This window comes from Miscanthus floridulus, chromosome 3, assembly GCF_019320115.1.
Source record: "Miscanthus floridulus cultivar M001 chromosome 3, ASM1932011v1, whole genome shotgun sequence".
In the NCBI taxonomy this organism is placed as follows: domain Eukaryota; kingdom Viridiplantae; phylum Streptophyta; class Magnoliopsida; order Poales; family Poaceae; genus Miscanthus; species Miscanthus floridulus.
This window is the reverse complement of record NC_089582.1, coordinates 139,788,352-139,802,602: the sequence shown is the minus strand read 5'-3', so window position 1 is coordinate 139,802,602 and position 14,251 is coordinate 139,788,352. Positions and strand designations below refer to the sequence as shown.

General features: G+C 46.0%; 2 protein-coding genes and 1 pseudogene across 2 annotated transcripts; 1 reads left to right on the top strand and 2 right to left on the bottom strand.

Annotated features, from left to right (window-relative positions):
- Positions 1–1,035: 1,035 nt before the first annotated feature.
- LOC136542614 (small ribosomal subunit protein uS2y-like) lies at positions 1,036–3,592 on the top strand. The gene is made up of 5 exons (XM_066535125.1): positions 1,036–1,272; positions 1,875–2,137; positions 2,215–2,412; positions 2,524–2,725; positions 3,295–3,592. Exons 1-5 carry the CDS (start codon positions 1,125–1,127, stop codon positions 3,399–3,401), a joined length of 918 nt encoding a protein of 305 aa, XP_066391222.1. The 5' UTR covers positions 1,036–1,124; the 3' UTR covers positions 3,402–3,592.
- On the bottom strand, positions 3,575–13,930 carry LOC136544554 (peroxisomal (S)-2-hydroxy-acid oxidase GLO4-like; annotated as a pseudogene).
- Positions 7,677–8,669, bottom strand: LOC136542919 (peroxisomal (S)-2-hydroxy-acid oxidase GLO4-like). Its single transcript, XM_066535532.1, has 4 exons — positions 8,633–8,669; positions 8,491–8,589; positions 8,136–8,242; positions 7,677–7,994 (listed from the first exon to the last, which is right to left on the bottom strand). The coding sequence occupies exons 1-4, from the start codon at positions 8,667–8,669 to the stop codon at positions 7,815–7,817; spliced, it is 423 nt and encodes a 140-aa protein (XP_066391629.1). The 3' UTR covers positions 7,677–7,814.
- Positions 13,931–14,251: the final 321 nt, after the last annotated feature.

Here is a 14,251-nt window from a genome sequence, read left to right as displayed (position 1 = left end):
TTCATAAGTTTTATTCACAAGGTTTCTTGTTAAAGTTTTTAATGAGGTAATATTAACATAAGCATGTGTCATATTTTTTATTTTCCCCATCGAGGTTTTTGTGGAAAATATCAAAGACACATATTGCCCTCACAACTCATCCATGTTTTTTTTCCTAAAAAGATTTTTCATGTGAGTTATTCAAGAGGCAATACCAATAATATAGCGTCATATTTTCTCCTAATTTTCTCACTAGGTTTTTACAGGAGTTTTAGCGACATATCACTTTATATTGCTCCTCATATTTTTCCTGAAAGTTTTTGTGGGAGTTTTCTTTATGTCGTATCTCCAATATTTTTCCACTGGGGTTTTTAATAGGATACCAATGATATAATGATTTATTTCAATCACAAACAAATATGCTATTTTCTTCTTATTTTTTCATTAAGGTTTAAAGGAGTTTTATGGTATATCTATAGATACATATTCCTTAGATTTTTCCCACAGGGTTTTTCGAGGAATCTCAGCTTATAGCTACATTGATCTCACGAAAGATTCGATCAAGGGGGAGTGTTGTGAAACGGCATCTCCTGGCCGAAGAGGCGCCTCCATCCAATGACACCTCCAAACGACGTTGTTTCACAGAGATGATCTCATCCGTAGATAGAGGCAATTAAATAAACAAGATTTGAAAGAACTGTTGTTTTCAATAATCTCTGAAATATATTTATATAAGTGAAGGGGTGTCAGAAGGGACACGACTATATCTAAAGGACATGCCCTTTGGGAGTAAAACTAAGTGTCAAATCCTATTCACTAATCTTGTATTCAATGGATGAGATCACTGCGTGAACATGTGTCTGTTCGTGGCGTTGTTTCACAACAGTAATTACCCTTCCAGTACACCAGAAGAGTGGCGGGCCTACATTCTACAAGGTCCATCGCCCACCCCAAAAGGCCCAGAAAGAAGGCCCGTAAAGCAAAACCGCAGGACATCACGACCTAGGGTTTTCATCCGTGATGACCCAGCCCATATAAAAGCTCAGAGCACCAGCCACCTCGCGATCTCTCGCGCCGCCACTTCCCTGTTCCATCTCTCTAGCGCACGGCGCAGCCGTCAGAAACCCTAAACTTCTGCGGCGACGATGGCGGCGGCACCGGCAGGCGGCGGCGCGCGGGCGCTGTCCCAGCGGGAGCAGGACATCCAGATGATGCTCGCCGCCGACGTCCACCTCGGCACCAAGAACTGCGACTTCCAGATGGAGCGCTACGTATACAAGCGCCGCACTGATGGTATTTAGTCCAATTCTCTCTAGACCAACCAAATGTTTACATCGAATGCGTCTTGTATTAGTTATAGATCTGTTGGGATCTTGCTATGCGCATGCAGATACGAGTCTGCGATTGTACTTCAATTGAGAAATATTGACGCGTAGAGTCGACAGATATTGATCCATACGTATGTAATTTCTTGTTAAGGTTTTCTGGTATCAGTGTGATACTCGTATGTGTATGTAATTTCTAGCTGTTAATGGTTTCTGGTATCAGTGTGATACACATATGTGCGTCGTCTACTTTTAGTATTATTTCGCCATTATGTTCTTGAGGATTTATCTAGCATGAAGATTTGGAGGGTTTCTGGAGTGAGTGTGATACACATACTTGTAAGTCTAGCTGCGGCATTACAAGTGCTATTTGTCTCAATGCCATACCATAAATATGAGCTGTGGGATTGGTATGTCTATGTTGCTGTGTTTGTTCATTGGAATAAATGGGAAGGACGTCTAGTAGTTCAGTGCTAACTCAAGTTGCTTAGGCCGATCGATCCCCTTTGTCATTTGAACATGGTGAACTGTGAATTAACAATAGTGCTGTTGTATATTATTATCCTTCAGGTATCTACATTATTAACCTTGGGAAGACCTGGGAGAAGCTACAGTTGGCTGCGAGGGTCATTGTTGCCATTGAAAATCCACAGGATATAATTGTCCAGTCTGCTAGGCCCTATGGCCAGAGGGCTGTCCTCAAGTTTGCGCAGTACACTGGTGCTCATGCCATTGCTGGCAGGCACACTCCTGGTACATTCACCAACCAGCTGCAAACCTCATTCAGTGAGCCGCGCCTTCTTATCCTGACTGACCCCAGGACTGATCATCAGGTAAAGTTATATCTGCTGAAAGAAAAATTTTGTTGATTCAGAGCGCTTACAAATCTTCTTTATCAAACTTTGTACAGCCCATTAAGGAATCTGCACTTGGAAATATCCCCACCATTGCCTTCTGCGACACTGACTCCCCTATGCGCTATGTTGATATTGGCATTCCTGCCAATAACAAGGGGAAACAGAGCATTGGTTGTCTGTTCTGGCTGCTTGCCAGAATGGTCCTCCAGATGCGTGGTACAATTATTCCAGGACACAAGTGGGACATCATGGTAAACTGATATACTCTGAACTAGTTCTATTCCTACCAAATTCTGACCTGAATAAACAAAGCATTGACTTTTTTTCGCTTCTTGAATTGTATGCTTGTTTCTCTTTTGCAGGTTGATCTATTCTTCTACAGAGACCCGGAGGAAGCAAAGGAGCAGGAGGAAGAAGAGGCTCTGGTTGCTCCTGACTATGGCGCCGTTGCAGAATATGCTGCTCCAGGGGCTGACAATTGGGGCGCCGATTGGGGTGCTGGTGAAGCCGCAGCTCCACCTGCTGGCATTCCAGCTGCTGGTGCAGACTGGGCTGCTGCTCCAGGTCCATTTTCTCTTCTCATAGTAATATGATTTGCATTTGAAGACGATTCATTCTAATCTTTGCAGTAGTATTCTGTTTACACATGCTTAGTTTTTCTAGGGTACGATGTTCAGTTTATTGATAGTTGATGCTCTATTCTACCTTTTGTGTGCCTAGAAGTAGCTTGCTGTGTTTCTAAAGCTAGAAGGTGATTTGATATGAATCTTTGATATGTTTTTCTAGCGTCGCTTAAAATGCAAACAAATTTTTTTTATCACAAGTTGCCCTTTGACTTATAATAGCTTTTAATGTGTCACCGTGTAATTCTTTATAGATTTAGATTTACTCTTCTCATATTAGTGTTTGATCACATTTGCTTGTTTCTTTTACTTTTATTATTACCTGGTTATCTGATTGTTTAGTCTCATTATATAGGATTTTATGGGTAACTGTGAGGAAACTTTAGATCACTATAGAGTATACTCAATAATGTTTGATCACATTTGTTTGTTTCTTTTATTTTTATTTATTATCTGTTTTGTTTAGTTTCATACACCTGTGGCTCTTACAATTCCGCATGTGAATTTCAGCTCCTCCTGCTGATGGTGTCTGGGATGCAGCCACGGCTCCTCCAGCAGCCACCGGATGGGAACAAGGCGCTGCCCCTGTTGCGGCACCTGCCCCCAACTGGGAGTAAAGAATAAATCAGCATGGTTGATGGCATATATTAGTTATCATCAGAACTTGTTGGTAGACACTGCTTGAGTAGTAGCTTTGAACTCTTTACGTGCTACTAGACGAGAATCAATTTTGTGTTGTTGACTCTGCTGAGACAAACTCCACCTATGGTCCCAAATGGATAGCTCTGTTTTAAGCGAATTTTGTGAACTGTATGCTCTTCGTTGCAGCAAATGTCTCGCCAGCTTGCTTGTTGCGGGTTGAGTTGTCATTGTTGTAATGTGGTACACCGTACACCACTGATGAAGGTTCGCTGAAAGCTGATGAAGGTTCTGGTACAGCAGGTAATGTCACAGGCTTACAACGGGGCTATGTTCTGGTCGCCCTCGTTCTGGACCACAGAGAGCCATGGCCAGCTCTAGCTCCTCGTTGAGCATCTCGATCACGTGCCTCGCCCCGGCCTCACCGCGCGCCGCCAGCCCGTAGAACACCGGTCTCCCCACCTGCAGACGCGCGCGCTCATCCTCGTCCAAATTTGCCACGGTTCCATCTCAGTGACCTGGAGTTGCTTTACCATGACTGCGGTGGCGCCGAGCGCCAGCGCCACGTCGGTGCCCCGCCGGACGCCGCCGTCCACCAGCACCGGCACGCCCCCCACCACCGCCTTAACCACCTGCAATGCAGCGCCGCCCGGCGATGTCAATCCCGCTGTCAGTTTTCGATCCGCATCGCGCAACTGATCGCCGAACGTCCATGCGCTGTGTTTGCATGTGCGAACGTCCGTGCTGCGTGTTACCTCTTCGAGCACGGCCGGCGCGTAGTCCAGCTGCCGGGCGCCGTGGTTGGACACGATCACGCCGGCCGCCCCTGCCTCCACGGCCTTCCTGGCTGTCCAACGCCGCCGAGGCAGAGTCATCCGAGTTCAGTCAGTGACCATAGGGAATTACCGTTTCCAGTGCTCCGATTCAGCACCTCGTCACTCTGCAATTCAACGCTGATACTACTATACTATGGTAGTGAAGTGATTTCATTACCGTCCTCGGCGGTGAGGATGCCCTTGGGCAGGATGGGCAGCCTGGTGACGGACTTGAGCCACTCCACGTCCTGCAACCAACCACACAAATTCAGGGACACAAACTAACAGACGCCATCAACCACCATGCTCGCCACATAATTGCCCGGCCGCCAAGACTACTGTGCGTCTGTGCCATGCATGGACGCATGCCCACCGGTACAGCGATTCATGGCCGCAGCAGGCAGCCCCAAGGTGAGTGTCCTAATGGCAGCTCCGTTTTTGTGGCAGGTATGTTATATTATTAAGAGCCATATGCTGTTCTCAGTATCCGGTGTAGCGACCCTGGTGCCTGACGCGGACGCGTCCTTGGCACCCATAACTGGTCCGTATGCTTGCCAAGTACTGCACACATGCTAGGGCATTCAAGGTTCAAGAAGTTTATGATGGCATGGCCACCGGCTGCGCTGTACGCACCTTCCACGACGACGAGGGGTCCAGCGTCTCGCACGCCCACCGTTCCAGCTTGGAGCCGCCTTCCTCCTTGGTTATCATCAAGATGACTGTGGTTTAGTCTTTCAGAAAGGAAACAGAGACGACCCACACCCACTACGATTGAACAAGCTTCTGTACTTCTGATGAACCGCTTGTATATATGGAGCAAGTGTTTCACTCACAGCGTCAAGATCGTCGTCGAACGACATTAGACCTTCAGGCTGCATGAACAACCAGCTCAGGTGCACCGTACACTGAATCGCAAATAAAAGAGGAGGATTTTTTGTTCTTTTTTGTGCAACGCTGTGATGTTCAAGCTATTGAGATGCTACGTACACAAATGCATTGATGATCATGATATGTTGACACAGGAAGATAGTAGCTTATGACATAAAGAACATAGTTTCGCTGAATTTCAGGAAACCTCGAGAAACAAAATCACTTTGATCAGCACTGTACTTGTTTCTGATGTCAGCTTCACGCCTACCAAGATCAGGCGTGTCAACTGTCAAAACAACTTCCTTGAATCCTAAACTCTCAGCTCGTCGAACCAATGTTGCTGAAACATCCCTTCTCTCTTCTACACAACGAAAATTTCCAGAAATCAGAGCGTCAACATCAACAGAAGACTTCTGGCTGATGAAGATAAGTTTTGCACTTTGTAGTCATTAAAGTTTGCAGACATGCATGTATTGGTCGATAAATACTAAGCTTTTCAGACATCCCATATATCTAAGCTAGGACCAATCCACAAGCATGTCAATTGGACTCCACACCATAACTGAAAGGTTTATTGTCCTGACGAAGCGCAACTGAAACGTGTCCCACTGACTTCAAGACGAGCCCCAAATCGGGGGAACGGCGCACGGCCGGTAGAGATGGTGACTGTATAGAATTGGCAGGCCCTCTACTCTAGTACCGCAATGCCTTCTGTGGCACACAGTTGGAGAGCATTCAAGATTTTCAGCATCTATCATGCGCCGTCCACCAACATCTATCATACGAATGTTCGCTTCAGCTACTGCTGTGCTGTTTCTACAGTGATACTATGAGAGGGAGGTGCAGCCACAGCTGCTGCAGCAGCTGAAAAAAATAGCTTCACCTAGAGTTCCACAGAAATCTCCACGGTGGAAACAGGAAGCTAATTAAAAGCAAAAACCTCATATGGGGAGATTCAAGAAGGGACGACAGCGAGCAGCAGCAACAGCGCCATACCTCTATTGAGTATTGACTCGGAGAAGGAGGTCGCGGAGGAAGGACAGCTATCAGGATGCATGGCAGAAAGATGAGTGAGGTCCGAGGAGCAGCTTAAGGATTAGCCATTGCCCCCTTGGCGGGGATGTCAGAAGCTCAGGTAGAGGGCGAGACACAGGATGACAGGACCCAACATCTCATGGTGCTCTGAGCTCCTAGGGCTCCAGTGGTCCCGTCGACGTAGTGCGCATGAAAATTTTGCAAGGAAAAAAAAGAGCAATGGAACCATTATCATGTTGATTTTTTCTTTTTCTTTTATTGCAAAAAGTTTTAAACAAGTTTTTTAAGCGCAAATTTCACGTGCACATAGATGATATATGTTTGTGGGAATTTTTTCGTTCAAAAAAATAGTTTGTGGGAATTTTCGTGAACAATAACGGGTCCACGTCCACCCTAGGCCTTATGTTGATTTTTTTTTCTTTTTCCTTTTGTTGCACAAAGTTTTAAGAAAGTATTTTAAGCTCAAAGTTTACGTGCACATAGACGAACGGGAAAGGTGATTCGGTACAAACCATTTCTAAATATTTAAGATCTCAAACGTAAAACGTTTTAACTACAAAGTTTAAATCTTATTGAGCACTACGATTTTGATAAGTATCCGTTTGAGAACGTTCAAAAATTTGAATGAATCTCAATTACGATAATTTAAAAATGAATATTTAGTGCTCTAAATAATTTAAAATAAAAAACATGTCAACTGCAAAGTGGTAGATCACATTGAGCACCACGACTTTAATATACAACATGTCAACATTCGATGTCATTTGAGAATTCTAAATTTGTAATTTCCAAATCAAAGAAAATAAAAATGAGCATTTAAAACTCTAAACGATTTCACATCGAAAAATTGTCAACCACATTTTTGTCGATGGCATTGAGAATTATACTATGGTGTAGACCATTTCAACATATGAGGTCGTTCAAAAATTCTAAATGGAAAAGGTGTTGTCTAAAAAGATTTCACTCGTGCTCTCAAACCAGATGGTTAGATACCGGACAACATTTTTCTCTCTCTTCCATGTCAGAAAAGATCATAGAAGTATGTGACATCTCTTTCTAGAAGGCTGATGTTATTTCTCTGTTCACGCCCTTACAGTACGCGTTACGAGTTCAATTTTGTGATGTTTGTGGGTAGCTTCAAAGCTTAATCCAGCTCATCAGGTTCTAATAATAGTAAGGCCTCGTTTAATTCCACGGTATAAAGTTTTGGACATATCGGGTGTCACGTGGAGGTGTGTCGCATGGAGTGTTCGGATACTAATAAAAAAATAAATTATAGAACCCGCCAGTAATCCACGAGACGAATTTATTAAACCTAATTAATCCATCATTAGCATATGTGTACTGTAGCACCACATTGTCAAATCATGGACTAATTAGGCTTAAAAGATTTGTCTCGTAAATTAATCGCAAACTATGCAATTAGTTATTTTTTAGTCTATATTTAATATTCCATGCATGTATTAAACATTCGATGGGATAGGGAGAGGAACTAAACCAGCTCTAAGTTGGATCTTATATTGGCGACGCACAAAGCTTATTTCTGGAGGCAGCAATCAATGTCAATCACATACCCTCACATTCACAGCGACCACAATGGTCGGACTCTGTAGTACTTACTCCTGTATATGGATTCAGGAAGTCCGTCCGTCCGTCCGGATGGTGGCGGGGTCACAGCAGGGCCCTGATCCCGTCGCCCTCGGTCTGGACGTGCGCCCTGGTGACCTCCGCGACGCTCCGGCAGCCGCAGAGCACCATGGCCAGCTCCAGCTCTTCGTTCAACATCTCGATCACGTGCCTCGCGCCGGCCTCCCCGCGCGCCGCCAGCCCGTACAACACCGGCCTCCCCACCTGCAAACGCACGCGCTCATCCTCGTCAGAACGAACGAACTGTCCACGGTTCGGTTCCTCTTCCGAAACAGGGGGAACAGCCCGTGCATGCCCAATTGCAAAGAGCCCTTGCTCGGACTCGGAGAGGAGCGCCATACGTACCATGACTGCCTTGGCGCCGAGCGCCAGCGCCTTCAGCACGTCGGTGCCCCGTCGGATGCCGCCGTCCAACAGCACCGGTACGGCCCCCTCCACCGCCTTAACCACCTGCAATGCAGCGTACGACACCCGACCCCGGCGGTCCTTTGTCAGTATACGGCCTGCCACCGCCGCAGGTCGCAATAACAGCACGCCCGAACGCTGACTGCGTCCCACATGCCACACGTGCAGCGATCGGGTAAACGCGTGGCGCGGGTCAGGGCGTTCGGCTGGTAGCGTTTGGGCTGATTTTGGATGGTTTTGGATGATTGAATAGTATTCTGTGAGAGGGAATAAGCTGAATCAAGCGGGAACAAGTCTTCGAGCGCCGAGATGGTGGCCGGCGCATAGTCCAGCTGCCTGCCGCCGTGGTTGGACACGATCACGCCGGACACCCCCGCCTCCACGGCCTTCCTCGCTGCCCAACGCCGCCGGAGTCATCAGAGTTCAGTGACACATACAGTGACCATACCAGTTCTCCGGTTCAGCACCATGCATGCCAGTAATCCAACGCGGATAATATATTATGATAGTTATTCATTACCCATGCTTGCCCAGTACTGTGGGTGCCAGACCACATGCTATGGAACTCAAGATTCAAGAAAGTTTGTGGCACGGCTACAGTCTGCTATGTGTTATCTGTACGTACCTTCCATGACAATGATGGATCCAGCGTCTCCCATGAGAATCGTTCCAGCTTGGAGCCGCCTTCCTAACAACACAATCGAGATTGCAAGACGATAATGGTTCAGTTTTTCAGAAAGAAAAGGAGTTCGTCCACTGTACGTGAACGAATTGTTGTAGCTCTAAATCAGAGATTTATCGAGCAAATGTTTCACTCACAGCACTGTCAATGTCGTTGTCTATTGTCTAATGACATTAAATCTTCAAGCTTTACAAACCGTGGAGCAATCATCCTGCATGAACAATCAGCTCAGTTACAGAACATCTCAAAATAAAAGGAATTTTTATTTTATTTTTAACACTTTTTGTAAACTAATTTAAATCTAACACTGTTTATTTTTTTTTTCAAAACTAACACTTTTGGCCGCGCCTATTGCCATGGCGCGGAGAAAAGCCTGTGCCGCGCCATGCTTGGTGACGTGGCGACGACCGGGGCGCTGACCAGTGACGTGGCAGGGTCTGCCGCACCACTGGTCTTGGCGCGGCACTGACGCGCCATAGCCCACGGCGTAGCATGACCTGGACGCAGACAGAAGACCCGCCTCAATTGCAATGAACGGCGCGTCGCAGCTGAACGACACCTGCAGCTCTGACCCCAACGCCTTCGCCTTCCTTGACCCCTCGTCGGTGGACTTCCACAACGCCTTCTACCATGTGCTCTACTCTGACATGAGGTCGCGCAGCACGGTCGACTACTACGCGTCCAACCAGGGTGCCTTCTTCGGCGATTTCGTGGCGGCGATGACCAAGCTCGGGAGGATCGGGGTCAACACGCCGGCCACCGGTGGCGAGATACGCCGGGACTGCCGGGTCCCGAACTAGTTGCTAGTTAATCTCGCTGGCAGTGCTGCCGCGACGCATTGGAATGAATATGAAGCAAATAAATAGAGTCCGTGCGCAAGTTGACAAGTTTCGGACATAAGTTCGACATAACCAACTCAGTTTCGGACGACATAAGTTTCAGACATAACATTTGTTCGACATAAGTTTCAGATGACAATATTTGTTCAACATAAGTTCGATCTAACCAACTAAGTCCTAGGAGTGTAAGGATCCCTCGGACGCCTCTGTCTTTTCGGATTTGTAGGCAACACATTGGGAGTGTAGCCAACGTCGGTGTGATCGCGTTGCCGGTGCGTACGGCTCGTACCCTACAAGTATATGATATGCACGATTACTTATAATCTTTATGATCGTTAGTTCATGGAGCCTACGTATTTAAAGAGACCACCTTTGTTACTACCTATGAGGCTCCTTGGGTACCAAGCGGGGCACCACCTAGTTGAGACATGCCGATCTCGTCCTGCGACCAATCGTCCCACTGGTGATGCTGTCTGTGGAAGCCCGGGGGGTCGTCGTCGTCATCGTCGTCCTCGGTTGCATGGTCCTTCCTAGCGCTATGATGTGGTGGTGTACGCACTGCGGAAGTGGCACCTGTCACCGGCTGAGAAGAGCCGGCTGGTGTCTTCAAAGAGCCAGAAGACGTGCCACCCGACCACGCCGGGACTGTCGGTTCCACCCAAGGAGTGTCCATACAGCTCAGCTTCTGTGCTAGCTTCCTGCAGCTTCGCTTCACCTTCTGCATAAATAGACGTTAAAGTTAGTGTATTTCCCAAACGCATATACACTAAAGAAACATTTTTGGAACAGAAAAATTTATGTTTACCTCCACAAAAGCCTCGAGAACGCCTGACCCTAGCCCTCTAGACTTGTGAAGCTAAAACGCTGTTTCGTTGGACAACCTTGACAATTGTGTCGCCTGGGTACAGAAACACGGTTGGATAGTTTTAGTACACATACTTAATACCAAATGGATAACAAAATGTACCATTTGAGTATCTGATGGCTGCAGGAAAGCAATGGATAACAAATTGTACCATTCCCTTGACCCGATGGCTGCAGGAAAGCAATGCAAGTATTAAATAGGCTTGAATTGCTCACTTATTTTTCTTTGAAACATTGTCGTCCGGTGAAAGAAAGCCAGTAAACTGAGCCACCAGCTCCATCTAGTGATCGTTGTCAACTATACCTGTCACTGGAAGTCCCCGCAACCGAAGACCAAAGATAGCCTTCACGTCCTGCATGGTCAAGGTCATCTCGCCGCAAGGTAGGTGGAACGTGTGGGTCTCAGGCCTCCACCTGTTATAAGAATAGAACGACTGTTAGTTGCCTCAAATTTGCTATAAGAATGTTTACGTACAATGAAGGTACTCGCACATGTCTACAGCTGCAGTAAGTAGTGCTGGGTCAAGGGACGGGAGACCGTAGTTGACAACACGGACAAGCTCGAGGAAGCCGACACACCGTATGTACGGCGCGTAACGCTCATCAACACTGGTGCGCCCTGGTGTTCGTGCGGGGCCTCAAAGGAGACAATGGTAACTCTGCGTCGGTGTCACTCAAAATGTGTGCTCGGTGCGGCTCGTCGTACTCTACCTCAAGAAGGGGGTACAACGGGTGCTACGTGGAAGAGGCCATCCTGTGACAAATTGATAAACAAAGGGTTAGAGTATTCAAATTAACAATATTCAAATTAACATTACGTATCATTGCAAAATTTGAACTACTTGTTATGCAATAGGAACATAATATGAAAGCACATGTATATATATTCAAAGTAACATTAACAGACATATTAAACAACTTCACTAGGAAAATAAGCAACTTCTATGTATGGACCTGCTGTTCACCAGTGTTTCTTATTAAATTATTACAATAGCTTGTCTGCATCTGCTAGAGCAGCTCATTATAATTTTAACCTAGGGATGAGTAGCCCAGTATAAGATGAATTGATTGAGAACTATCATGTGTGCCATACTTAGTCCTATACTCTATACTAATATGTCTAAAAATATAAGCTGTCTATTTTTTCGCACAATGCTATGATGGACTCATAGCAGTACGATATCAACGATGTTGTGCATGATTTTAGAGGTTCTAGTGCTTTCAATATATGCTTGAGTAAAATGATCATTTGGATTAATATTTCCATGTAAGAAAACAAGCATATAACAATTTAAATCATAAAAACTCAACCAACCAAATTTGTCGCTATATATATATGTATGTCTAGTGCACAAAAAAACACATAAATAGATTTATATTTCACGTGTCTTTTAATTAGACATTTGTTTTTGCTATAATTATTAATACATTGTAAGAAAATTAGCAATTAAAGTATATAAATAATAATACAATATAAGATAAATTAACGGCTAAAGTATATTTTAAAAGAATCTCTCAATCTAATGGCTAACGATTAATATAAAGGGGTAGTAAAGGTATGAGGGTTTTGATTATGAAGAAATATGCATCAAACTTCACCTCAACGAGGGTTGAACTGCAGTGAGGGCGTCCGTGTCGCGCCGGCGTGCATGGCGCGGCAGGCGCGGTGGCGGCGGCGCTGCGGGCAAGCAGGAGGGAGGGCGGGCGGCTCGCGGGCAGGCGGGAGGGAAGGCGGCTCGCGGGCGTTATTTATCTGGTGCTGCCGCGCCGTGGGCTTTGGCGCGTCACTGCCGCGCTAAGATCGGTGGCGCGGCAGACCCTGCCACGTCACCGGTCAGCGACCCGATCGTCGCCACGTCACCCCTCTCGCCGCGCCACCATGCATGGCGCGGCACAGGCTTTTCACCGCACTATGGCAATAGGCGCGGCCAAAAGTGTTAGTTTTAAAAAAAATTAAACAGTGTTAAATTTAAAATTAGTTTTAAAAAAGTGTTAAAAATTAAAAAAATCAATAAAAGAAAAGGGAAAATTTGGCAACACAGTGATGTTGAAGCTGTTGCAATGCTCTGCATAAATGTATTGACGATCTACCTCCATTCCAAATTATAAGACGTTTTTGTTTTTCTACATACATTGCTTTTACTATGTATCTAGACAAAATGTATATCTAAGTGCATATATCTAGAAAAGCCAAAAACGTCTTATAATTTGAAATGGACAGAGTAGCTGAAGATTTTAACCTTTAGTAGCAATGGGTTAGGAAACTGGAATTATGATTTGTAAAAGAACATAATTTCACTGAATTTTAGGAGATTTCAACAAAGATAACAAGCACTGTACTTGTTTCTGATATCAGCTTCACGCCTACCAAGCACAGGCCTGTCAACTGTCAAAACAACTGCCTTGAATCCTAAACTCTCAGCCCGCCGCACCAATGTTGCCCAAACATCCCTTCTCTTGCACATCTAAGGTACACAACGAATTTTTTCAGAAATCAGGTAGCAGCAGAAAGGGGAATTTACTAAAAAAAAGATCAATGCGAACGCATCATACATATAACTGATAAAAGCGAATGGAATCACAGCTGAAGGCAACCTCCTCGATTCTGCAGCTTGATGACAAGGAAAGCACCTGTATGGCATATATGAATATGTGTAACAATCTACATAGGGCCTAAATACGAGTACATCACCAGATGACAAAAAAAAAAAAAAACAGCTTGTTCGGTTGGTCGTATTTGGCTTATAAGTCATAGCTTATCAGCCAATGAATAGTATTTTTCTCTCACACCAAATCAGCCAACAGTACTTTCAGCCATGGCTTATAAGCCAAACCAGCCCAAACGAGCAGTACTTTCACGCGCATGCAGCTGAGCCAAGCACCGTTGGCAACGCGGTTAGACGAAGGGGCACTGCCCCGGGCACACGGCGCGACAAAGCAGAGGGTGCACATGCGTCCGCCTGGTTTGCCTTCATCCGGAGTACATTGCTCAGCGGGGGAAGAAAAGATGACGACGCGAGCGGGGCGGTCACGTGCGTGAGTAGGGGCGGATCTAGAATTGGGCCAAGGGGGGAGGAAGTGGGCTTATAGTTGGGCTTTGCTTTGGGCTGATGGGCTTCTGCGCAAATGATGGCGCTCGGGGCGTGACTGGCACAACGAGGAGGTGGCCGCAGTGTGCGCTCGGCCAAGCACGCAGCAGCGGGCCACAACAGCATGCTAGCCGGGCGTGGCGCGACGGGGAAGCGAGCAATAGCGAGGCGGCTAGGCAGGGAGGAGAGCAGGCCAGGGCAGCACGACGAGGCCAGGCACGGCATCGGTAGCGCGGTGGCAGGGGCGAGCAGGACGACCATTGACGCCAAGGCGTGGTGACCGTGCACGCTGGGCCAACAAGCTTGTGAAAGAAAAATACAGGGGGTGGTTTTATAAATATAAACATAAAACGAAGGGGTATGGGTTCTTTATGCACCACTAATCAAGATTTTAGACCCAAAAATGCACTTTCAAATCTGATGGAACAAATCGACACAGCCTCATAAGGTAATGGACTATCCATGCATTTTACTCATTGATTATATATTAGATTAAAGACTCGGCTTAATTATGGATGCATACATAAATACAGTGGCGGATCCAGGAAAATATAATAGAGGGGGCTGAACATACAAGTGGCT

Bases quoted from the DNA above. Each gene is read 5' to 3' on its own strand.
- LOC136542614 (XM_066535125.1), top strand. From the start codon at position 1,125: ATGGCGGCGGCACCGGCAGGCGGCGGCGCGCGGGCGCTGTCCCAGCGG. The intron at 2,138-2,214 runs GTAAAGTTATAT...AACTTTGTACAG, and splicing joins ACCCCAGGACTGATCATCAG to CCCATTAAGGAATCTGCACT. The intron at 2,413-2,523 runs GTAAACTGATAT...TCTCTTTTGCAG, and splicing joins GACACAAGTGGGACATCATG to GTTGATCTATTCTTCTACAG.
- LOC136542919 (XM_066535532.1), bottom strand. From the start codon at position 8,669: ATGCATGGTGCTGAACCGGAGAACTGGTATGGTCACT. The intron at 8,590-8,632 runs GTATGTGTCACT...GGCGTTGGGCAG, and splicing joins GGAGAACTGGTATGGTCACT to CGAGGAAGGCCGTGGAGGCG. The intron at 8,243-8,490 runs ACTTGTTCCCGC...ACGCTGCATTGC, and splicing joins CACCATCTCGGCGCTCGAAG to AGGTGGTTAAGGCGGTGGAG.